This window comes from Vanessa atalanta, chromosome 8 (assembly GCF_905147765.1).
Source record: "Vanessa atalanta chromosome 8, ilVanAtal1.2, whole genome shotgun sequence".
NCBI lineage: Eukaryota > Metazoa > Arthropoda > Insecta > Lepidoptera > Nymphalidae > Vanessa > Vanessa atalanta.
Genome location: NC_061878.1, coordinates 5,254,478 through 5,281,731, shown reverse-complemented (window position 1 = coordinate 5,281,731; position 27,254 = coordinate 5,254,478). Strand labels below are relative to the sequence as shown.

General features: G+C 29.8%; 1 protein-coding gene across 6 annotated transcripts; it reads left to right on the top strand.

The window, feature by feature from the left end:
- The first annotated feature begins 375 nt into the window (after positions 1 to 375).
- LOC125065650 (G protein-activated inward rectifier potassium channel 3-like) lies at positions 376 to 27,254 on the top strand. 6 transcript variants are annotated; one of them, XM_047673393.1, is made up of 4 exons: positions 376 to 631; positions 7,542 to 7,984; positions 18,967 to 20,024; positions 26,740 to 27,254. In XM_047673393.1, exons 2-4 carry the CDS (start codon positions 7,686 to 7,688, stop codon positions 26,979 to 26,981), a joined length of 1,599 nt encoding a protein of 532 aa, XP_047529349.1. In that variant the 5' UTR covers positions 376 to 631; positions 7,542 to 7,685; the 3' UTR covers positions 26,982 to 27,254. The 6 variants fall into 6 exon arrangements, with proteins under 6 accessions (XP_047529349.1, XP_047529350.1, XP_047529355.1 ...); XM_047673394.1 differs by lacking the exon at positions 26,740 to 27,254 and adding an exon at positions 23,540 to 24,640 and having other exon boundaries at positions 382 to 631; XM_047673399.1 differs by lacking the exons at positions 376 to 631; positions 7,542 to 7,984 and adding an exon at positions 18,352 to 18,709 and having other exon boundaries at positions 26,740 to 27,241.

The following is a 27,254-nucleotide window of genomic DNA, read 5'->3' as shown; positions in this document are numbered from 1 at the left end:
TATATAACTAGGATGTATTATTATTTAAAGTAAGAACCAATATAAGAAGTAAGAAAAAAATGATTTTAAAAAATCGCTTCTTTTGTAATATTAGTTCAATTATTAATTATTTTCTATGTTAGGTATATTGAAAATGTACTTTCAAATTAGAAATTTTGACAAAACTTGATTCTAACATTCGCAAAATACATCGTACTTTATATAGTTATTGTAAAAATGTGTACCTAAAACGGACATTTAAATCTTATCTGCGGAGGCTAACAGTGAAACACCGTCAATTGTTTCCGAGCGCGTGGCTAGTTAACAAATAAAGTCGATTCACAATTGGCGTAGGTACCACGAGGCAAGAGTTGTCTGCACGCTTGCCAGTCATCGCTATCCTGGCTCTCTGACCGCACGCAGAGGGTTTATGAAATCCTGGATTAGAAAAAGACCTTTCTACACGTTAAGTGAACAGTTAAAGAACTCTTTAAAGACTTCAGTTTGCGTACATCCAGCCAGTAATATATGATCTGAACGACTACTGATCATAGACAAAAATGTTTTCATACAACGGCAGTGATGATTGTTTATTTTGAATGTGATTGACTATATTTTATATGCTCTATGGTTTATAAGGAAATAAGACATGGTAAGTATATAAATGTGGCCTTTAATGGATTTAATATTAAGGATAAAATTGTAGAGTAGTTGACATTTCTTATAATCAGCTGTGTACACACGATCACGTGGGTGCTTTCTGTGTAAATTAGATCATCTTCGAGCAAGAATGACAAGTAAATTAATGAAAAGTAGACAAGAGCTGTTATTCGAACTAAACTTATTCTTAACACCTCTTCATTTGAATGCAAATATTATTATCCTAAAGCAGTTTTATTACATTTATGATGTAAATACTTTTTATGTTACAGTCACGTTCTGAAGTTGATTTTACATATTGCGAATAATTTCCTGTTCGTGCATAATATTTTGTTCTATCTGCTGCTGTGACCTTTGAGTTTTATTTATTTTTCTGATCAAATACAAAACTTGTGTCTCGGTTTTTAATGGCCAAATTACGTCTTTACACGTAGTAACTTAGTATTGAATAAAACTTAAAACTGAATAAATATTATTGAATATTACGTTTTTTTTAAGTATCTATAGTTATTCATTGTTGAGATATTTCTATTTCTTAATATATTGATGCATCTTTGTAATATCAGTTACATATAAATGTTCTTTTTATATTAATATTGAATTTGTACAAATTACAATTTTATTCAAAATGTTAAGATCAAAACAAAGAAGTCCAGCAACATGAAATGCATTCCATTTTATTTTAAGGTCCAATGTAACATGAAACTTGTACACAATGCAAAGTTTAAAATACGCTTCCTTAATTGAATTTAGCGTGAGTGTATTATGTATCTAGTGTCAGTCATCTTCTTGTTGACATGTAATTTCGCGTTGAGTCACATACATCGTAAGTATGTAATGTTGATGTTCAGCAAACCCTTAAATTAATAATAGGTGTCGGAAATTCTAGTTTCCTTCTGGTTTACGTACTGTTTGTAATTTAAATTAGGAAGCTAAATGTAACCCAGATATAGCCCATATATTCTTATTCATATTTTGTGTTGAATATAATATTCCATATTGAATCAGTAACGGCATTTAAAGAAATTAATATTATATCGACATAGTCGATTATACATTTATACGCAGGTCAATTTAAAATAACTCTCTCTCGTACTTTATATGCTAAAGAATTTGGCAATGACTTTTGGTGTCAATAATATTCAAATTCTACCGTCAATGTGTAGCTTCACAATTTGTATGTAATATAAGCTTACGGAATATTCAACGTGATCGGATTTATAATTTACTAAAAACAAAGAAATGTTCATATTCAATAACAAATGAAGAACTTCTTCTTACTGAAAACAGAAAAAATTTCAAAACTTACATTTAAAACACTAAATATTAATAGTAAGAACTGTACACTATTGAGGAATAAATACTCATTACGATAATGAAATCAAATTATTTTAATAAGAAATAGTGCTATGAAAAAAATTCATTGAGAACATCTGCATTTTTTTATACAAATTCGGATAAGTTCGAATCAGTCGTCATAGGTTTGATTTGACCACTCTTAAAATATGTACTGTTCTAAAACATAGACAAAGGTCAAAGACATACAAATATTATAAAACATATCTCAGAGATTTTCGTATAGTGCAATACTATTGAATATTTGCATTTTTTAATATAGTTTATTTAAAGATTTACTGATTACTATAAGCGATGTATTTGTATGTACCTGTACTATACTATTTCAAAGGTAAATTGAGGGGTTAAAACGTCCAAAACTCCAAAAAAGACTATGTAAATGAAAATAGGTACTATTTTCATATTATCGTAATAATAAAATAAGTATATAAAAAAATTGTTATAGTTTGGTATTCAGTATATGACGAACATGTTAAAACTTGCAAAACCCGTTACCACCGACATTACCCCAATTGCCTAGAAAATTGATTCAGTGGTTTAACCTTGAAAGTGTAACAGACAGACAGATATACAGTGTAACGTTGGCATTTATAATATTAGTACAGATATGTATAAAAGATAAGCTACTCATAACCTGAATGTCGAAATCCATATATATATAAAAAAATATTGTATAATAAAATATAAAAATAATGTAACATGTATTAACTAACTAAGCTATATCTAATAAAATGACGAGATCAGAGTCGTACGATCCGGCGATTAGGGTTAACTAAATCAGAGCTAGAATGTGGAGTACCCGGTAGTAGCCCTGTAGTGCGCAATCTATGCTTGCAATCAATTGACTCCCAAAATAGAGACTTCCCGCTTCCTTTGTCATCGTTTAAATTGATCATACATTTTGTTTCGCTTTAAGAAATCAAATATAACTTATAGATGCTTGAATGTTTCTTTACTAATGCATTATTTGTCGTTTAACGAATTCGTATGATTTGTTGGAACAGTAATTGAATGAATGCAGATTGCTCGTGTATCAATCGAAGAAGCGCCTTAAATTGTTCCGAACGATTAATCATCCTTTGAAAAATGCAAGACTCACTATAGAGATGTTACTTCATACCGACATAATTATACATTAATATTTAAAGAAAAAATTGTATTTTTAATAAAACGAACTAGATACTATAGCGTAAAACCTTAAAGTAAAATGTAGATATACTCATAAAACAATATATCGTCTTGAACAAATAAAGTTTATTTACATACAACACAATACATTATTACTACTGACATAGGTATATATTATGTACTTTAAGGAAAAACTTGATATTGTAATAAACAGTGGCGTAGCTAGGTGGGTAAGGGCCCCGGTGCATAGAAAAAGAATCGTGCCCTTGCCCCCTCTTCAACGTATATTGGCCTTCAAAATTATAGATAGGAATAAGATTAGGATTCAAGATACAGTGAATTGAACATATAATTAGTTAGTTAAATCCATACTTCATCTCTATTCAAAACTCTTATCATAGCTTAGGTTAGAGGGCTCCCAGAGCTCAGGGGCCCTGGTGCACTGCACCACTTGGCCCTACGATAGCTACGCCACTGGTAATAAAACAAACGAAATATTATACCGTAGTAGCCATTATTAACTAAAATATAAATATACCAATAAGATACAAAATTGTTAGTCGATATTAAATTAAACTGGTTCAATACGATAACAATAATATTTATATGTTTATTTCTTCGATAATTAATGCACTTGATTACTAATGCAAATAACAAATGCTATTTGTTTAGGATTAGTATATCTATAACATTTCCCATTTATATTTTGTAGAAACGAGAGAGTTATCTAAAAAAGAGGTTTAATTAGCAGAATATAATTATTCATCTGCTTAATAGTATTTTCGCAATAATTTCAGAAGTATTCTGACTGAATCTCTAGTACCGTCAAATTGACTGCTGCGGTCCTTAAAGGTATAGTATGAAGCCCGGCCCTTCTAGTGTCTTCTTAATATTAAAGATCTAAACATGCCATAATCTTACAAAGAAAAAAGATTTCAAATTTAAAAAAAAAATTGTTTACAAATGAAATATATGTTCGAAATTTAAAATTTCGAAACTATTATTGTGTAAATCATGTCCGCGTGGACGGGTGATAAGAGTACTAAGCAAAAATTCCCCCGTTTAATAAAAATTTAACTTAAAATAACAATACAAATATGTTCGCTTTATTACACGTGTCATAATTTCCTGTTATAAATATGAAAATTGTTCTATGATATTATTATCGTGTTCATCAAAACGTGAATCAATCTTTTGTTCTAATTAATTGATGTGGTTCAGTATTATAATATATTTTATTAAGCTTACTAGTAGTAAGTACCTTTAACCTTTTATTATTTTTTAAAGAAATGGTATCTACATCAATATAATTACATTCTCATACTCATTCTAAGATAAATATTTAATAGAGATAAGATAACCTTTTTGACGAAGTTTTTTTTTTAAATGTAGTTAATGAAATAAAAAAAAAATGTAGTACTTTAGAAAACTTGAGGCGGCGACTTTTTATCATTCCAGTTGGAACTCAAATAATGATATGTGTTAACGCTCGAATTTAAAATAAAAAGCGAATTAAAAATAATATGAGCTTTACTTAAAGATTCGTGTCGTTATAGTCGTTAAAAGAATATTATTTTTTATATGATTAAGCATAAATAAATTTTATGGGATGTAAAGACATACTTGCGAATATTTGTTATTTGCAAAAGTATGTAAAAAATTTCTTTATCTGTATACACTAAACGCACACGACGAATACAGAAACGACTATGCATATAGTTTCACTGGTGACTAGTTAGATTGAGATTTCTGAAATTCAAGGAGTCATTTCCTACGATGATTCCTAAATTTTGAAACAATTGTAGGTAATTTAGTAGGAAGTGAATTATCATTCTACCTCTTAAACGCCGCAATGTGTGAGCTTTATACTGATTCTTTTTGGTGGATTTTTTTGTTATATAATACATAAAGTAGGCTGACGAGCAAATGGGCAACCTGATGGTAGGTGGTCACCGCCACCCATAGACAATGGCGCTCTAAGAAATATTGACCATTCCTTACATCGTCAATACGTCCGTCACCACCAACCTAAGGAACTAAGATGATCTGCCCATTGTGCCAGTACCAGTAATAATACTGGCTCACTCACCCTTCGAACCGGAACACAACAATACTGAGTTCTGCTGAATGGCGGTATATTTTATGAAGTACCTATACCTAGATTTACGTTTATTCCATTTGTAAATGCGTATAGGTACTAGTAATTGTCTGATTCTTTAGAGGACTGATTATTAATATTTACTTATTATTACTTATATTTATATATATTGATTTTATTCGATAAAAGAAAATTATTCAAAACCACTATCTTGACTGTTTTTATTGTACCTATAATAAACCTATTTATTTTTTTGAAATGTTCATTTTTCTCATGTATTGGAAATATAAGACAGAACTCAAGTTGTTACTAATTACTGTTCAGACACGGCAATTTAGATTGGCCTTCGTAACCGGTCCAGGTATACGTTTGACAGACGTAAGTTTATGATCTATGACACACATGCATACGTCACAGTCGCATATACCGCGGAATTAATGACTTGATACTCGTATACTATTGGTTTTATTATACATATTGTTGATAGATGCACTTTGTTTCTTTCGCATATGTGACAAAATTATAAAAAAACTGGATGTGTATCTCACAGTTAATGTTCGGATTTTCGATTAATTGCACTCTTAGTGCCTACGGTATATACCTAATTATATACTTATACGATAAATAAAAAGTTTATTTTTTTATAGTTTTTTTTTTAAAAAAAACCGTTGAATACTTAAAATAATAAGTAGGTAATTGATATTGTAATAAATTAAAAAATAAAAGTAGTTTATATAAAACAATTTATATTTTTTTGTTATTAAATGAATCATAATTCGATATACCTGTGGAAATATGTATTCAACATAAAGACGGAACGAGGCGCTCTATTGTGCGGAATCTTGTTATAAATAATAGGGAATAAAGTAATGGGTTTTACGAGGTTTTCCGCAATATAACTGAACAATCTTAGTGGGAGGAAATAAAAGCATCCGTCAGTTGTCATGGAGATCGAGCACATCCTAATGAGTGCAAGGACGTGTCGTGTCAAAACGACGGAACGAACCGCAGTATGATTACTATTCTCTAGGAAAAATCACCTGTAAAAATTTCAACGAAGTCTAGAACATATACATATGTATTTCACAAAGTTTCATGCAAGATCCTCGATGAATAGTTGTTACATTTCAAGACAACGACTTTATAATTATAAACCATTTTATTAAAACAACTATTGAAACTTTGAGTTTTTATATATTTTTAGCTCTACATTTATCTATCATGCCGGCATCGTAAAATGAGTATCTGTATCTTTAGTCTTTCAGTTGAATATATTAAATTCATTACATACAAAAAACCTAACATTGACAAACGAGGAAATGGGTCACCCGAAGAAAAGTGGCGCCAATAAATTTGACGGAATATTAACTAAATATTACAACAGCATTGTATTGTTTACCATACGAATTATGATGTCCTTTGTGCTTGTAATAAGACTAAGTAAATAAAACCGAAACACAAGTATAAAGTATAAAACATCCGGGAGAAAAACTGTTAGTACGTACATTCAAACAAGGGTGCAGAAAACCCTACAACTTATAAACTTTTATTAGGTTTTCAAATGATTGTTTCGTTTGTTGTTTGAGAGAAACAATTATATATTTTTTCATTGAATATTTAGTAAAAACACTCATATGACATAATTATATTGCAAAAAAATATCTCTATAATTAGATAAATATCAATCGTTTTCTATGTGAAAAATTTAGTTAGATCATAATTACATAGATGGCAGCGCTGAATGAACTATTCATTTTGTGTTCTGAATAACAGTTAAATTATTCTAATTATTATTTTTTTAAGTTTCATCTAAATTATATAGTAATAAATTAATTCATTTTTTATTAATTCCCGTAATAAAAATTAATTTCATTTTCTTATTAAAAATATACAGCTACTTAAAGCTTATGCCACTCGATAATAGATGTCACTTTTCTATAATTTATGCTTCTAGTATACTATAAGTATATTGTAATGTATGTTTCGTATTGTAATGTATTTTGGGAATAAGAATAATATTTTTGAAATTTTTGCTTTTTCAAGCTTAGTAAATACTTTATAGGTGATAGCATGCCTTGTGATTGAAACGATCGCATTCAGACAGTTATTGATAAGAGATTTGCATTTTGAATATATATTATTAATGAAAATAAAAACCACTGTAAATACTTATATCAAGAAAGAAAGAGAAAGAATAAGAAAGAAATCAAAAAAGTCCACGAGAATTAAGAACTATAATATATCTGTATAAAAAAAAACGTTTTTTTTTGTATGTTTTATGGAAAATAAATTAAAACTACTAAATATATATTTTTTTCAGGTACTCTTTACAAATGTTTAACGGAAACATAAGAGACGGGACGTCAAAAATGTCCTCCGACTACTATATAAATAATTTAAGAGAAATAAATATAATTTTGGGGAACTCGACAGTATCGTGACAGTAATAGAAATAACAATAAATATGAGTACAGAAACGTCCATCGAGATGCAAGTGAGGAAAGATGAAGGCCAGAAGGAAATTAAAACGAAGCCGACTCTTTCTTCTGGAAAGATTTTTTATAAGCCTGGCCTCATCGAAGAAGAAACGGATGATACAAGTATCTTAGATAGTTCAGTGGTCGAGTCTCCGATGCTTGGTGTTGGATATGGAGACAGTGGATTTTTGAGGCCGACGCTACATCAATCGAGTAGTCTACATAGGGTTCCGACTTACAGTAGTTCTATTGGCCATAGCACTATTTATCGCCACGACACGTGTAGGTAAGAAAAAATCTATGCTTTTATTTTTTGCTAGCACACCTGAGCCAGTACCAAGACTCATCAATCATTAAGACTGAGCTTTAAATATTGTAAAGTTTGTGTGCCGATTTAATATTAAGTGAACAAATAAAATAGTAGATATAATAGATACACAATATGTTTACAATTCTGTTAAATCATGTTTGTTTAACAGATATGTTATTGTTGTAATATTATTTAGGTTACATTTTTCAAGAACATACTTTATAATTTCGTTAGAATTTTTAAGCTTATGAGATGAAGATATTTCGCAATATCTCAAGTGGCTCTCAAAACTTCGCAGGAATACATATTCAGCGAAAAAAAGTTATTTCAAATTAAAATAAAACAAAGCATACTCATTTTAAGTAGGCTCTTGCGAGCACATTAGAAGCGAAATTTGACATAATTAAATTTAAAGCTATCACCAGAATACAATGTATATTCTGCTGAGAATAAACCGACAATAGACTAAGTAGTTATTATTTTTCGTCAATCTTTTACATAGATTGTTAAATTCAATCATTTTATTATGACTTATTCCGCATTAAAAAACGAAAACGAAACTCAACACTTTTTATCATCTATATACTTTTATACGTGTACTTATTGTACTTATTGCAAACGTATATACTTATGTATATACGTTTGCAATAAGAATATTAAATACTACGTACATTTCCAAATCGTCGTTAATATGTCGTTTATGTCGAAAGGTTGCCTGGAAGAGATCGCTGTCTTAGTTATATGAGCACGTGTATGCACCTTGCGTGATTATGTTGTTGTTTCAGAAGTGTTTTAATAAACAATATATATGTTGTTGTTGAGATGTATAAACATATGTTATAAACGTATAGTGTTGTTTCTGTTGCGTAAAGTATTTGTAATATTATGTCAAGAAGTTGACATAATATTACAAATACTTTATTTTAGAATTTTTTTCTGAATTCGTCGAAACAGAACGTACTTTTTAATATTTAACGTTAAACACCAGATAAGCGTTTAAGGTGTAACATATAGCATATCGTTAAAGGATTTGCGGATTACGTCATAAGTAAAAAGAACAACTGCCTCGGTGGTGTAGTGGCTAGATAAAACTTTAGCTATCTATCCCGATGTCCTGGGTTTGTCAAAGTCGGGCTGAGAAAAAGTTATTGAATTTTTACTGTCAACATTATATCGCAATATAAAACATTATAGTAACTAACAACTGGATTTACTTCTGCAAATAATTAATTTCAATTGTGTACCTGTAAATGTAGAATTGCTATTTTTTTTATCTTACTAAGATAATAAAGGGTAACGTTTATTTTCTTATTGTAAATGCACGATAGCAAAACCCAACGTTTTATTTTATTTTATAGAAGTTTTTATATTATGTTTATTGCGAAAATAATGGGAAAGTAAAATCCTACTAAGTGAAACTCGGAGTCACTCATTAGGGGTTCCGTATAACTTTTAACACATCTGGATTTAGACTTTTAACCATAATGTTTATGTTTTGATGAAGATGATTATAATTATGTATACCAATGTGTCACATAGATGAGTTTATTGATAAGATTCCAATCTTAGGCTACGGAACCATAAAAATAAAGATGACTCCGAGTTATTTTTATGTACAATAAATTATAATTAATACGAGAATAAATATTTAAGCTAGTTTTGATTACTAAAGCTTAAAATGTCTCTAGTACACAAATCTTCGGTTCAAGCGAGTTTTAAGAGTACAAATAGTAAGTTAATAAATATGTAATGATAATTAAATAATTTGATTATCTATTCTTGTATGGCATCGGAAGGCGGACTGGCAAATGGGCTACTTGCTGGTAAGTGGGCACCACTGCCCATAGACAGAGCCGTATGAAATTTTAACCTTACATAACCAATGTGCCTCCATTCTTGGAAACTAAGACGTTACGTCCCTTGTGCATTAATATGCACTCACCATTCAAACCGGAACACAACAATAAACATTGCTGCTTGGCGGTAGAATATTTGATGAGTGAGTGGTAATCACGAGCTTGCACAAAGACCTACCACCAATTAAACTATCGAGCTTATTAAGTAATAATACTAACTATTATTATTGAATATAATTATAATTAATACCAGACGATCGACCTTAAATAATAACTTACTTTAGATCAAGAATCTTCATTTCTTCCAACGTTATCTGATAGGCAAATAGGCTGTGAAATTAGTAGTAAAAATGACGAGTATCTTAACCACGTTGGCGATATGTTTAATCTGTCATTAACTACTTCTTCATAATTAAGACAAAAGGCGCATATGTTTGTTACATTGTTTATCATAAGACTTTCACTGATGTATAATGATTTATGTTGTCATTAATTGCATCTTATCGGTACACCTAGCAAAAGTATAAGGTGAATCGAAATCCTTGACGACTTGATATCTAATCGGAGTGAAGATAAATATGTTACTTATCAAAATAGTTTTTAAAAAAAATCGCATAAGCGGGCACATGTGCGTCGGTGTTGTGCCTTTGTGTTTAAAAAAATTATATTTCGGTGATATTGAAAAAAAAACGTGGTGTTTTTTAAAAATGAAATTAGAATTCAGGTGAAGTGTTTGGAGATGCGACGTCGACGTAAATAGTATTGTGATAAGAAGACATTATCATTGTTTACAGAGTTTGTTCCACTTACGTTTAATAGTATTGGACTGACAACATACACCTGGCTTGATGGGTAATTTAATACAGCAAAGTTAGTTTATACATGTATTTTTTTTATTTATACTATTTTGTACTAACTCGTTTATTTTGATATTCATTATAATAAGTCCGCAAATAGAATATAAATTTAATAATAGTAATTGCCTCGATTCGTTAAGCGTATCCTATTATCAGAATTGGATTTTAATAAAAATGGGACTTATCTGGAATTATACACTTTCGTAAAATCGGCGCGTAGACGACGCAGTTCTGAGGCAACAAACATAAAAAAAATCGAACCTCCTTTTTTTGTAATCGGTTACAAACCTTTTATAATAAATGATGATGAAATATTTTTCAGTATAAATAAATTATAGATATTTATAAAATGACCTTGGCCTAATAGTACTTAAGTTTATCAGTTTTAAAGGAAAGATACATAATCTTATTATTTTTTTTTTTCATTCTTTACTAATCAATAAATCATACTAATTTTCAAAACTGGCAGCCATTGCAGATATTTTTTTTAAATTAGTCTTAATTTTTTTTTTATTTTTAAATCCTAAATAATTGGTATTTAGGATTATGAAAAGTACAGTGACGTAATATTGTCCTATTCATTGAAATCCCTCCGTAACGATCAGTCTTGTTTATTCAATCATACGTATGTCTTACGTATCTTAATCATACAACGACTATACGAACATAATCCTAGTCGATTTAATATCTCTCACCTTAATTTCACGTTTAACGCGTCATGTCTCAAGGTGCTCATATATACTTCGAGATCGGCTCAAACTGTAGGATAAGCACTTAATCTGCCAAATCCCTGAAAATCGGTAAACACAGATACGGTTCGAGATAATGGTGATTAATCATGTCTTCAGATCTTTCCATCGAAGTAACATTCGGTACTTTCATGTACAAGTAGCTGTTACCAGACAAAAACAAAAAAATATATGCATCAATTTGTCCAATATTACAAGACTTTACCAAAATTTATTACAATTCCTTCTTCAAAATATACAAATACAAAATCTTTTCCATATTAAATGTAAATTCGAAGGGAATCTAATACTTACTTTTATCACTTTTTATTGTTAAAAGTCGAGTCGAGACTGCAAGTGTCCCACTTCGTAACAAAGAAGAATGCTTAAGCGTTGATGTTTGGTTGGGTTTCTCTATCAAGATATGCTCAGTAATAAACCAGGCTTGGGAAGTTAGACGTAACTCGCAAAACGTGTAAAATCAATAGTGCATCTGATCTCTCTCCCGTCCTCTCGGATTGCCATTCTATCGAATGATGATATAATTATAATTAAAGAATAGAACAGTAAAGCAAACTTATCTAATTAACAAGAAATCGCCCTAAATGAAATAAAAGGTAAAAACCTGTAAAGCTATTGCTGAACTCAGGTCTCCTCCCGTTTTGAAAAGAAGGTTTTATGCGAATTAGTGGTTATATATGTATATACATTACTTCATCCGAAATATGTAGGTTATTTTTCGATATTTTCCATTATTAACGATCAGGAGATGAATAAATACTATTTATGCACATGTAAATTCAATAGTGCTTTCCATGGTCTGGACTCGCAACCATCGGTTAAGATGGTTTAATCTTGGGACATCTCGTCACTGATACAATGTTTAGTATTATAAACATAGGTATATGTGGTTTAAAAGTTAATAGTGCTTGCCCGTAGAATCGATTATGACGATCGATATCGAAACTACGACTTTAATAATTAATTATATCTTACTATTACCGTGATCTTAGAAAATATGATAATATCTTAAGATCGATTGCTATTGCGGCCACTCTCAACGAAGAATACCCAGATACACAAGATAAATAATAACAAATTTAGTCCCAAGATATAATAATATTATAAAACATCCAGTTTATTTTTTCTAATTCTTAAAATAAGTAGTTCTTACTACACCAGCGATTGTACGTTTTTTATTCACATTCACTCTGAGGAAAATTCGTTCTCTAATATTTATTACGACACCGAATTCCAATGTTAAATAAATTTTTGGATCGGTTCTCTGAATATTTCATTTGTCGAATTCGAATTCGAATGAAATAGTAAAATTAAAGATGCAAAATGAAAAAAAGAGTAACCGTTTATTCCACATTAACATTTCAAATGTGCTGGCAGGCACTGGTAAATAAAATTAAATTAATGACAGCTTATGATCAGCTGCACTGGCAAGTCACAAGTAACTAGTCTGACAAACTTGTAGTCTTTATAAGATCTACATAATTTTTAATTTATATATGTAATTGTATTAATGTTTTAATTCCCTTTTCAAGCCATTCTTTCAGATAAAAAGTAAATAATATAATGTATTTAAAGACTGTCAGATTTTACAATAAGATAAACTTTACCTCTATATCTGTGTAAATAGAAACTTTATTAAATTATTTATTTTTTTTACAGTATTTTAGATTGCCTATCATATAGTTTTATCTACTAAACTATTAACGTTTTTTTATGACTTCTATGCTACTAGGCCGTGCTTTAAAAATATAGATTTTAAATTTGTAAGTAAAATGTTAAAACTAAAATGCTAAACGATAAAAAAGCAAATTTATTATAATGGTGGCTTTTAGGGTCAAATATAATAATATAATTAATTGTATACTTAATAATATTGTCTTCAATCTCATTGAGTTAGGGAAATTGGTTCTTAATCATCTAATACTTTTCTTAATCTAAATCTGAATCTGCTACGGAAAAAGGTAGGACGAACAAGCGGCGTATAAATTCAAAGCTACATTTTAGTACCCTTTGCAGTTCACTGTATTTAATTCTTCGACTTATGACTATTCACAGCGCGCTGGTTAATTTTTCGCCGGGAAAATTAGCTTTTCGATTCAATGTGGAAATGTAGCCGGCGTTTTTACCATAATTTTACTTAGTCATGATTTAATATATAATGTTTTTATTTAGTATTATGAAGTAATATATACAAATTATTTTGTTTTCAAATAAATACTATTATTCGGTATAATACGAATATATACATGACAATCTCTCGTATTGCACTCGACACGCGCTTCAGATAAGTGCATGATTACAGGCAGCGGGGCCAATTTGCAGGGTGTCGCGTCTGAATTCATTTTGATTTATATCACTTTGATCGGGATGTGGATCTGATTACGAAACTATTTTTAGACCTCTATTTTGTGCCAAAAACGACTGCGTGCATTGTTTGGATTACAAAACAATAGATAATTTTTATATTTTATTCTTGGTAAACTTATACGTTTACTTGTTAGTTTGACCGGTAAGCCAGTGTAACTACTTGTACAAGTCTTAATTCCAAAGGTTGCCGGCGCACATATAAGAAATGGTTAATATTTCTTATCAATATGCAATATGACCACTTATCGTATTCATTTTAAACATTTTGGATACGTAATAAATGCCATTCGAACTCTTTATTCCGAACGAATAGTTTTAGAAATTATTATAGATAACAAATAACCGTATAAAAATACTGGTATCGGCTGGCAAATTCTTTTTTATCTCATTGTTTAAAAATAGAACGGGATAAAATTTCTGTTTTATCCGTGTGAAGTCAGGACAGGTTCAATATAGAGTCAATACGTTTTCCGATTTGTTATACGTATGTACGTACTTTACACACCCACTTCTTAGAATATTGAATAAATTTGTAAATATGACGTACACTAATATGTTTGGAATATTTTTCATGATTATTGAATATATAATGAAGATCAAATTATTGTATCACGAAATCATGCAAAGTGTTTACTTCTTTATATTAGTAACAATTGCAAGATCGTGTATCGACGCGTTTACTCGGAGGTGTGGTGCAAATTAACAAATTAGTTTAAACTAACAAATACGTTCAAAATAGTTACTTACGTAATTCCGTGTCTATTTACTAATGAACGACGATTTACGTCTTATTATTTCGGGAAATTCATAGATTTTTCTATTATGTTTGTTTTGTATACAGCTAGCAATTACTTTTTGCAACGTCTAATATCAAGCAGCCAAAGCAAGACAAACGTTTCTAAACCAATCATTATAAGTCTTATATCACTTGTATAGCATACAATTATATACTGATATAGTAATGTATACACATTGTAAAATTATTAAAATATATTTTTAAGCAGCTCTAGTATGCCTGGAAGAGATAGCTCTTTTAGCGATAAGGCTTATACAACTTTCTTGAATGTGACTTATGTATGTGTTTATTGGTGCAAAATAAAGAGTATTTTGATTTTTTGATTTTACAAGTCACATATAATTGGCTTTATAATTAATTATTTTTAATATCACATATTTGACGTATGTACGTCACGTGCATATAATATAGTAGTTTTGTTAGTTGTAGTGCAATAAAAAATAAATAAATTATGTTTTGATGCATATGTTTATAATACCTATTATTAATATCAAACCTAATGAAAAAATGGAAGATGCGAATAAGTTAGTATATTTATTTTTTAAATATATCATCGCTTTAAATTATCTCTCTACTAATCTTACTTTTGTTATATATAGCAAATAAATAATCAAATTAAAAGTCTAATAAAATTTTATTTTATTTCCTAATAAACATTAACAGAAGTGTACAATTAAGATTAAACACTTTACTAACTTGTGTATTTTGTTAATATCAATCAATGAACGTGTGAAAGCTTTGATTTTGAATCGATGCTGTTACTCAATCACGCCCAAAGGGTTGGACGAGGGTTGATAAAATTTTGATATTTAATTGTCTAATATATAAATAAATCTTTGACTGCCTCTTTGGTCTAGTGGCTTACTTTTAAGGCTGCACATTCCAAGGTGTTTGGTTTAAGAGTCGGGTATTGACCCGATATTATTACATTTTTCTCGGAAAATATATAAAATCTTTCTGTGCTTATACGCTTTCCAGTCGAGTCGAATTTCCCAGAGAGAATGCTGAGAGATTGCACTTTGCGTACAAACTTGTGAACTATTATGTTTTCTACGTAGTCATACAAAAATACCTTACCTTACAGAAGTTGTTAATTTTGGAATATATCGGAAATGTATCAAGAATAACTCTCAGGGTATGAGAAACAAGAGAGAATAAAATGATTTCGAATGACGAATTTGAAACTTGATAATTACAACTAAATCTCTTCGCGTAATTGTGTAATTACAATTAAAGCATTTTTAAAATATAATTAAGGAATTAGTACATGTAATGACAGTGCTTTTTAATAACGTGGGCATTGGATTTTTAATAGGGCAAATAATGACTTCAGAATTAACAGATAAAAATAGCTGGATAGATTTATTTATTAAAAGACTAAGTGTTCTAAAAACTTGTCCAAACGAAATAAATTATAATTAATTTATGTAAAATTGGTTGTAACTTTTCTAAGGACAGCAATAATTATGATCTGTATGTCCCAACTCACTGTGAATAGCGTGTTGTGAGATACTATATCTCACTGAATGTGCTACGTGCTATTTATGATATGTGTATTAAAATATCTTGTAATAACACTAAAAACAGCAACTAATATATTAATTAACTGAAACTCTTAGGATAGATTATCGAGACCCTGGGTTAAATCCACGGGTCGCTTCGGCGTTAAACGTTTAGAAATAATATGTTATTAATTTTGATAAGTATTTATGTAGTAGTAATGAATAATTTAAACTAAACTTATCGGGAAGTGTTCAAACGTCAGTAAGTAAACGTAAGTTAATAAGATCGTTAATATATGCTGCATTACTTAGAAACGACTGCACACATTTCGATAAAAAATACGTGATTTTAAATCCTCGTAGTTGGGTTAGTGGATACAAATGTGGAAGAATTTCATCTGACACATACACGTTTCCTCACAATGCCTTCCTTCATCGCTGAACACAAGTTGAATTATAACCGCACATGAAAATTCAGGGCACCTGCCCGGGTTTCACAAAATCTACAACTTGACAATCTCGGTTTATCATATTTATATATCATTATTAAATAATAAATCATTATTTAATTATATCATCGTTGGAATCTCTTCATTTTGTTCAGTCGTAGTAGGGTCGCACTTGTTATAGTACACTGGAAAGATACAAAGATACTATTCCACTTAAGGTGGCATGACCACTCGTATTCTTATCGTGATATATATTGTACCTCTTTATATTGTACAACAATAAATGTCACGTTTTTAAATGATTTCACTACTTAAATAGTGTTAAGTTAATACACTCGGACATTGGTGTAAAAGTGTAAAAAATAATCTTAAATACAAATAGAATATTTATAGGCTTCATTGGTCACAGGAGGTTCATATTTCGTACATAGAATAAAAATAGAAAATCAACAGGGTTAATATATAATATTGGATAATTAACGGGGTAGTTAAATTTCTTGCCAACATTACCTTATTTAATCTTTATATTCAATTAAGTTCTCTGTAAATTATTATTTTCAGAATAAATAATGAACGCATTTATGAAATCATAATGAAACTAAAAACAAATAAAAGTAGCATAATTACTTGGGCCACTATAAAAAAATAATAACAAATACAAACTAAACTTTAATAAAGACCAAACATTTATTCTGACTTAGTTATTTGGAGTCAGACCATTGAATTCATAATGAACCGTTACATATGTATTGTACACAGAATAATAAAAAATATGACTTTATTATAAATGCTAAAGTATAATATAATTAAGACGAAATAAAATATCATTAAATTATAAGCATTTAATCGTCAAATAGACTATCTCTTTCCTCAGGAAAAACTGGTCAGGCAGTTTTATTAAATTCACTGTGAAAATTGTTTAAGATTTTATATATTCTATTATATTCTAGAAGAATTATTTATTAGTTTTGTTATTTTAAATACATATACTGTGTAAATGTACTCGAATGTTTTCAATTAATGAATAAAGTAATAATAATCAACTTAACAACTGTATAAAATAATTACATGTTTAAATAACATGTAATCTTAAATCAAGTAAAAAAACAAAAGATCATTCAAGTAATAAAAACGTTACATAAATGCTTGATATTAGTTTCGTTCGTTTCATCCGCTTATCCTTTGAGTTTTAATCGCGAAATCGTAACTCGTGAGTAAATAAGAGTTTATGACGAATATAAACAGAATGAAAATTTAAAATAACCTTCGTAATAGTTCGAGAGGTACAAATTAGTTCTTTAACGATGCGCATTAACGTACAAATTTACAGTGTCAAACCAGTAATAAAACGTATGCTCGGGGAGGTAAGTTAGGATACACAGGTTGATGTATGAGTTTTCTAAAATATAATATTTTAAAACGCAATAAATAGCATTTCCTTCCGAATAAAATAACTAATAGTATTTTTTAAGTATCATAAAAGCAGATAAGCATATTATAATTTATGGATTAAAAAATATTTATATTTTATTCAATTATGAGTAATCAAAATGTGTTACTTTTGAATTATAGTTATTATTGGTATAATAATTTTCAAAACTTCAAACATTTGCGTATATAATATATTATTAAATTAATTGATTATTATGTATTTTTCTTAGAACATTACAAAGTTCTTCCTCTGTTTGTTCTATTTCGAGAACAGCCTGTACGCGCATGAACATCAAAGTAGGTACTAACAATATTTTGTTTTCCGACGTATACTGATAATTTTTGATATAGAATTTCACGTTACAATTATAAAGCGTTTAACGCGTCGCTTCGAGCACGATAGAGGCAGTCGTGATCGCGACATTATCGCGTGCGATGCTTCAGGAGGCACGAGAGCTCCGGGGGATGATGGCGCAGACGATCGGCTGCGAGTGAGCAGTGCGCACGACACCATGCACGCCGACCCAGAGTCACCTGCCAGCCGCGAGGAGGCCCACCTGCTGCCCGATGATTGGCTCAAAATCAAGACGGTCCCAGGAAACGGCAATCTCTCCCCTGGAGTGTATTATCCCACAGTCAGCAAGAGGTTCGTCGATGCGCTCCAACCTGTGCCGTCTCCGACCGCTAATACCCCGTACTGTTGCTTTTCGTTTGTTCAAAATTATAACGTTTATGTGTATTTTGTGGATGCGGAATTTTCTATAACATATGATAAATATTTTATGTTTAAATATTGCACATTATGAATATTAGCATTGACGAAGGTCGTAGCATCGTAGCGACTATACGAGCGTGATCTACGCATTCACACTTAGTGTAAATCATCTACATAATACGTTAAGAATTATTGAGTTGGAACGGTGTAATAAATAGTTGTGTATTTGTTTACAGAAGCCGATCACATAGGCACGGTGCTTCTAGAAGAACAAGAAGACGGGCCATTCTCAAAAATGGCGAATGTAATATTCTCAAGTCACGGATCTCACAACGGCGCTTACGGTTCCTTCAGGATATGTTCACAACACTTGTGGACGCCCAGTGGCGATGGACTCTACTTGTGTTTACACTTTCCTTCATTTTATCCTGGTTAGGATTTGCCCTTATCTGGTGGTTGATTGCATTCACACATGGTGATCTTGAGCCAGACCACTTACCGCCGATGCAAGAAAGCACAAATTGGAAGCCGTGTGTGTTTAACATTTTTGACTTTACCTCATGTTTCTTATTTAGTATTGAAACTCAACATACTATTGGGTACGGTGCGCGTACAACAACAGAAGAATGCCCAGAAGCAATATTTATTATGTGCTTACAGAGTATAGTGGGTGTAATGATTCAGGCTTTCATGGTGGGTATTGTGTTCGCTAAGATGACGAGACCGAAGCATAGAACTCAGACACTGCTGTTCTCAAAATACGCAGTGATCTGTCAGAGAGACGGAGAACTGTGCCTAATGTTTAGAGTCGGTGACTTGAGGAAATCTCATATTATAGGAGCCAGCGTTAGAGCTCAATTAATTCGATCCAGAACAACTAAGGAAGGAGAGCTTTTATCGCATTACCAAACTGAATTAGAGTTACATGCGGATGGATGTGATAGTAATCTTTTCTTTATCTGGCCTATTACAATGGTCCATCGAATAAATGCTGATAGTCCATTCTATGGTGTCTCAGCAGCAGACATTCTCCAAGAGAAGTTCGAAATAGTAGTTATTTTGGAAGGAACAATAGAGTCGACTGGACAAACGACTCAAGCACGCTCCAGTTATACAACAAGTGAATTAATGTGGGGACACAGATTTGTACCATTAGTGACATACAACCGCGAGCGCCAGGGATACGAGGTAGACTATTCCAAATTCGAAGAAACGACGCAAGTCGACACTCCTCTTTGTTCTGCTAAAGAGCTGGATGAGTTTTATGGGAACCAAGCTGACCGTAGATCTATTGGTAAGTGTCTGTTAATATTTGGTGCATGGAGCTAGCGGTGCTTGATTATTTGTGAAAATTTGATCTTTAATCACGACGATGCTTGCTTTTTATGTCAGCTTATCTTAACATTGAAAGGCTTATCTTGATTTTGTGTGACAGGTTGACGTGAGCTATGTAGCGTCCCTAAATTAGTTTGAATTTCATCGTTACAAATTACAATATTCTATTCTATATATATATATACTATCATAAATTAGCATTTCCGCGACGAGCTGTTAGAATTATCTAAGACACAATTTATCTAAGGTCAACAAACGAACTATCTTTGTTGTTACTTTAAATAATAACTTATTTATTACCTAAGAATTGATTGCGGAACAGTGCAAGAGTGCAAACATTAATATGCATTTTAACCCAGTTTGCGCGCAAACATTCACGATTAAAAAGATTTATCACTATTATACATTATTTACACGAAGATATTTTTTATTATTGTATTTATTTATGTTGTAAATAACACTCAATAGCCACATCGCAAATACATTATAGATTGTAACAAAACACTAATTTCATAGAAATGATATTTTAGCTTGACTTTATATGACAAATGACATAAGCGTCTGGGTAGTTTAAATAAGTTTTGTAGTTATTTTCTCTGAATCAGAGTTTCTGAGGAGGCAGAACAAACATAGGATATTAGCTGAAATAGAGCGTTATTATTTAGTGTTGTCTTAGATTTTCGCGATTATTACACATTGAAATAAAACTAGTTTTTAACGGATTTAATCGCGTATATTAATTATTTTATTTTAACATCCCGACGTTTCGAGCACTTTGCAGTGTTCGTGGGCAGGGCAGCTTGTCAGTATATTCACGCGATCTGTCTCGATCGTTTTACAAAGACCTTTTATAAGAATTACGATGTAATAAAATAAAATATACGAAATGTATAAAACAGGCATATTAACGAAAAAATCTATATACATAAAAGCAAATACCACTCATTGATAATCAAGAAATTTCAGAAACTATAGCACCTTCAAACTTGAAATTTGTCAGGTATGTTTCCTATAGGATGTAGACATCCGCTAAGATAGGATTTTATGAAACTCCGAAAGCAGGTTCAGCTAGTATTTTATATTAGTTAGAGACAATGTTATGAACGAAAACACAAACAAATATCAAATTTTAATTTTAATAATACATTTATTTACAAAAAACTCTCGAAAATTCTTTTAAAAATGAACATTTTCCAAATTCTGAAATTTTCTATTTTGAAGTCGATATAAAAAAGTTATTTTTATTTTGGGGTAGTAATGATAAGTGTTTATATTTACAAATAAAACGAGTGGCATTATAAAATAAAATAAATAAAATTGTATAAAGTTTTGTCATTATGTTACAAGCTACATAATATGTATTAGTAGTTAGATTCAATATTTTCCAAAAAACCCTTATTGGTCCTACAGTCGTTATTATTTGACACATTTTATAAGTAAAAATATAAAATAATAAGAATGGAAAAGACGTCATGTCAACGATAATATAATTAATCAAAAAAATCAAAAACAAAATATAGTTTATTCAAGTAGGCTTTTACAAGCACTTTTGAATCGTCACTTAACGATACTAAGCAAAGCTACCACCGGTGCGGAATTCTACCGAGAATAATTGTTTTATTAAAATGTGTATTTTCACATAGCTTAAAAAAGTTATGTAATATTTTCTTAAAAAATATAAAAACGTCGTCTTCACAAATTACTGAGAGTATGTAAGTACCCTTAAATTAATTTCTTCCCAAGACATCAAATTTTAACAGGATGTCCCGTTTTGCCAAATTCAGCACTCCCCCTTTTTCAAACCGGATGCAAATAATATTTCGCTAACATTTTAACGATTGATAGTGTGAATGGTCGATTTGGTCCATTATTCTTTTTATGGACTACAAACAATTGCTTAAACGTTTATTCAAATTGCTTGGCGGACGATTGAATTTACGACTCTGTATTATTTACTAATCGACTTTTTAAACTGGTTATAAGTTTACATATAAACATAATAAGTATGATAAGTTCAGCTCATCACACATACAATAGGTACATTGTTATATACGTGTATTTGACGTAAATCTGCACGCCGGAATGAATTGTTAAATAAGTATCTTCTCGGACTAATTAACCTTGTCTTTCTCCTGGGTAACGTCACAATGTAATCCCACATTATTTCACTATAATAAGCCTGTAAATGACCCACTGCTGGGCTAACACATCCTCTCTCTTTGAGAATATTAGATTTTATTTAATTGCACTTATATTTTTGAGTCAAATCTTGAATTTTCTCAACCATTATCCTATCCATTATTTATTAAAAAAGGATAATTTATAATAATATAAAAAAGGATAATTTTTAATAAATAATAATTTGTTATAAAAATATATCATAAAGTATTCTACCCTAACAATATATTATTTTTATTTTTTAGTCAAATTGCATGTATTGTTATACTAACGAAAATAAAAGCACCTGTAATTCAGTACACTGATCAGAAGTAAAACCTCTTTGTGCAAGAGACGCTACACATAAAATTTGCGCCAAATTACTTCAATTTTTCAAACTTTATGTTCGCACCAAAGAAGTTTACCTTCTAAAACTAATTATTATTATAACATAGTTTTATGGAATATGGCACAATTATAATTAAAATATGTATAAATATATCTGTAAATGTACATTTTGTATCACAATAATCGTTTATTTGTTAATATGAAATGTCTTGTCTCTGTCAATATTCATATCATGATAAGATTTATACAATTAATTAAATATATGCAATTCTCTTAAGCTCAGTACATCACACATATATGAGGATGTGTTTCATTGTACATAAAATTATTTGTATAAGACAGCTCTATACATTTATCCTCATTTAAAAACAAAATATCGGACATGTGAACCTTTTTTCGTAGATCTAATTAACTATTTCATAAAGGCCCGCTTCGCTGGGCAATAATATGTTAATATATGTATTTAATATCTAAAAAAAGAGGGAAGAATTAACAGAATTAAAAAAATGAATAGCCTATAACCACCTTGAGATGATTCCGCGTCAATTGCTTATAGCTTATAACCATACCGATACGTTTAATAGTTTTCACATGACTGACGCACCAAGATTTTTTTTCATTATATATAGGTATAAATTCTACGAGATTAGAAATGGGTTTGGAATATTTGCAATATATTTAATTTTTTGTTATAGGTTATACACTTATTTAAAGTGTATTTTTTCTATAGTATACTCACTCAATTTATAGTATACTTATATATAATACATATCATTAAAATATCATGTTTTTTTACCAAATAAAATAAAAAAAAACATGAGGCTTCGGAAATTAAATTATTTTCAGAAAACAAATGTCTTCAAGATTTTCTTAATTGTCCAAATAATTATTCACTAGTGCAGATTTATAAGATTTTACTCCTTATATTTAAATCTTTCTCTTTGGTTATATGTTTGTGATGTGCTACAGAGAGTACGGAACAAGTGGTTCTGAAGTTACCGGAACGCCCTCAACGCACCACTACACCCGCCGCTGAGAATCCAACACCGAAAGCCGAACAGAAAAATGGAGATTACACCGTTACGCTTTAAATATATAAACAAATAATATAAATAATATTGATATCATAATATATACATAGAACATGTTTTTTGAATCTCTAGCCATATGCTTTAATTTTTTTTAAAGTATACGACTAAAGTGACATTTATTTGCATACATTTAAACTAGTCTTAAAGAATAATGGCTAATATATATTTATTATTTCACTAGTCACTTTCAATTGTACACTATATCTCATAATGAATTTCGTACAAAGAAATGAAATTATCATTTAAGTAATGCTTTTGTCTTCCTATGAGGTTGTGCGAACGTACTGTTCGTTTTTATTCATATACATTCCATTATATTTTTATAAATAAATTTATTTTTATTTTATAAGAAGTTTAAAATTTATTAAATAAAGAATATTTAGCAGTAAGTTCTATTTAAATATTATAGATATACAACTTGTAATTTATATATTTTACAAATAAATTAATACGAAAGATATCCCAGTATTGAAATATATTTGATTTGATGATTGTTTGATATTTATTAAAAAATAAGAGACAGCAATGTATTTTGTGTCAACAATTCAATCGAGTCGTGAAATTGAAATGACAACTTTATTCGTCTTATATAACAGTTTACCAGTGCAATAATAGAACTTTTTTCAAATAAATAAAGCTTGCGCTACATACACGAAGAAGGGATACATTTTCTCGTAGTCGTTTTTATAAATAATAATTAAAGTAACTTCCTGAAAAAATTAAAATTAGTAATAGTCAACTTCTTCATAACTCTATGGTAATATGTCCTGGTTGCATGAGTTTGTCAGATTCGTTGTTTAGTTTAACATATAAAGTTATTTATTAATACTTATATTAAAAATGACACAAAATACGTTACTAACTTTTCTTCTTTTATCTTTTGTTGTTACGATATGTGTCATATACATAAGATAGCATCGCAATTGTGTGATCATGTTCGATGTAAATATTTAATGAATAATTTATATTGTGACGTTGATTCGTGTTTAATTTATAATACCTTTTAAGCCGTCTTGACACACAACAGGGTGTAGAGCATTAAAAAATCTAAACAAAATAACAGTCAAATAAAACAAACATCGAAATCATTTGCTTAAACAAATAATTATATTTCAAAATTAAGTTAACATCAAAAACAAAACACAAACTGACTACATACGTATTAGATTTATTTTATAAAGATTCAAGGAGCAAATAATAAATAAAGGGAAAAAATAAAATAAAAAAAACTATTTTACAGTAATTTAAGTACCTTTGTAAAAGAGTCGATTGCTTTGATCGAAGTATTGCTTTTAAATTTAACGCCAATGTGAAATAAGTAAGGGTGAAAAACTATATAATATCGTTTTTGAATGAGTAACATATTTTTATCTTTTTATCTTTAACCAATCGTTATCCACTGATGGATATAGGCCTCTCCCAAGGTGCGCTAAAGGTCTAACAAGACTTACAGATAGAAGTTTTATTTTTATTTTTACAACTCTACCAAATTTTAAATTTAATAAATTAATAACAACAGACAGATTAAGAATTTCCTTAAATATGCGGCTGTAACTAGAAAATTAACGAACAAAATATTTAAAAAAAATAGTGTCCGAAACCCAAATAAGAGGGATTTTTTTCTAATTCCTTCCAAAAAAAAAAAAAAATTTTTTTATCACAACACACTAGAATAGGTTATTTTAATTTATCGAAGAACTTAAAAAAAATCCAAATATTAAAATTAACTCTGTTGCAAAGAATTTTTTGTGAATAATAATCTAACGTTGCTGCTTGAATTAAAAACATGTATGTACATATGTAATAGATAATGAAATAAATAAATGAAGTTCAATACATGTTACAATATCCAATGGTTCACGGATGCTTGTCCGTTATGTACTGTACATAATAATATTATATTTCAATAATATCAAGTTTCATTGTAATGTAAGTACTATGTTGCTTCGTTTGCTTCTTGTGTGATGTCCTTGGATCCTTGTCGGTGCTAAATATGACTCTGGTAACTGGTGATTGGAAATATCTTGCATTTAATGCTTGTTTTTAAATGTGTCTTTTAAATAAATGGTAACATACGGCCTTACTTATAGATGTTGTTTAGCGGTCTAAACATTGAAAGACTATTATTTTTGTAATCCTTCATTGTCAAAATCGAAAAAGACAAAGCGTTGGTTTATTAATCACCCCCTAATACCTGCTTTATAATTAATGAATGACTTTAATTGGAACAAATTATTTAATTTTTTTTTTTTTCTGCCTTGGTACAATTATATGACTTTTTATTTAAAGGCTTCCAAATCAATGCCAATTTCAATGCCAGTGCCAATGAAAAGTTTTTGAGTTACTTTAAAAATAATAAAGTCCAATCACAATTACAATGTACTAAAAACGTAATTATTATTGTTGTTGTTATATATAAGATAATGAATGACCAGGAAGAAATCGTGTTACTGTTCGGATAATGAGTTCGTCTGTAAGACAGTTGCTTATAATTGAATATGAATACAAAGATATGATGCTTAAAAATCGAGGACACCTACGCGACAGAGGAATTTGAAAATCTTTTCCGATAGTATCGCTAGATCGCACAAGTGTCTCTGAAGCTTACTTAAGTGATCAGGATTGCTCGAGTATCTAATCAGAATTATCAATTTATTCAATATCAATATATCCTATCTTTAAATGATCAGAACAATAATAGACCATTCTCTTCAAGTAGTTTCTCCTTTGTATTGTCATTGACATATTTAAACATTCCTATTCAGTTGATCGTTGAAACAAACACAATAGTGGTAACGTATGAAATTACCTTTAAAATATTAAAATAAAATAGAGAAACGTGTTGATTTTCAAATAACTTATCAAGGCGTATTGTTATGTTGAAAAATTACGTTAATTTGTTCCAAATATATTTTAAAGTTACTCACTTAACCTTTATTGAAAATATTGATTGAGTCATTTTTCTTGATAGCTTTAAATGAGACATCCTTAATGGTCCATTAATGATATCTTGTAATAATAATTACTTTTTGAAATGGACAATTATTCACTTAAATATTAATCATTCCATATTTTCAGGGTATATGAATGAGTCACCATTGCCAGGTATGTTGTACGGTAAAATAGCATCACCTCTTACAAACATAGCCGATAGGTTAGTGGTCGATGCTATTCGACGAGCGAGTCTCACTAACAAGCCCAGCGTCCCCAAGTACCCACATGATTTCTTCAACGGTGCCGAGGAACCTTCTTCGTCGTCAAGTGAAGATGAAAAGAAAAAGGAGGCTAATGCTAGGAAAAATTCGAAACAATCGAGATGATCGTAACACTTTTAGATAAATATGACAGCGCCATCTGGCGTCGAGTAGTTAATTTAGTTATTAATTTCCTTTAAAAAATAATAAGAAATGTACTTTATCTTATTAAGTCCTCCTTTAATATAACTGTTCATTTTATGCATTTTTTATATACATATTAAGACTATAAAATTAATAATAATCTAATTTATTCTCAGATCATAATAATTATTTAAGAAATAAACTTAAGTTTTAGCTTTAAACTGATTAATTTAGCTTAGACACATTGTAAAAGCA

What these genes read in the sequence shown, in the direction of transcription:
- LOC125065650 (XM_047673393.1), top strand. Translation starts at nt 7,686, where the DNA reads ATGAGTACAGAAACGTCCATCGAGATGCAAGTGAGGAAAGATGAAGGC. An exon ending in TATCGCCACGACACGTGTAG is followed by an intron (nt 7,985 to 18,966) that starts GTAAGAAAAAAT and finishes ATTTGTTTACAG; the next exon opens with AAGCCGATCACATAGGCACG. An exon ending in AGCTGACCGTAGATCTATTG is followed by an intron (nt 20,025 to 26,739) that starts GTAAGTGTCTGT and finishes CCATATTTTCAG; the next exon opens with GGTATATGAATGAGTCACCA.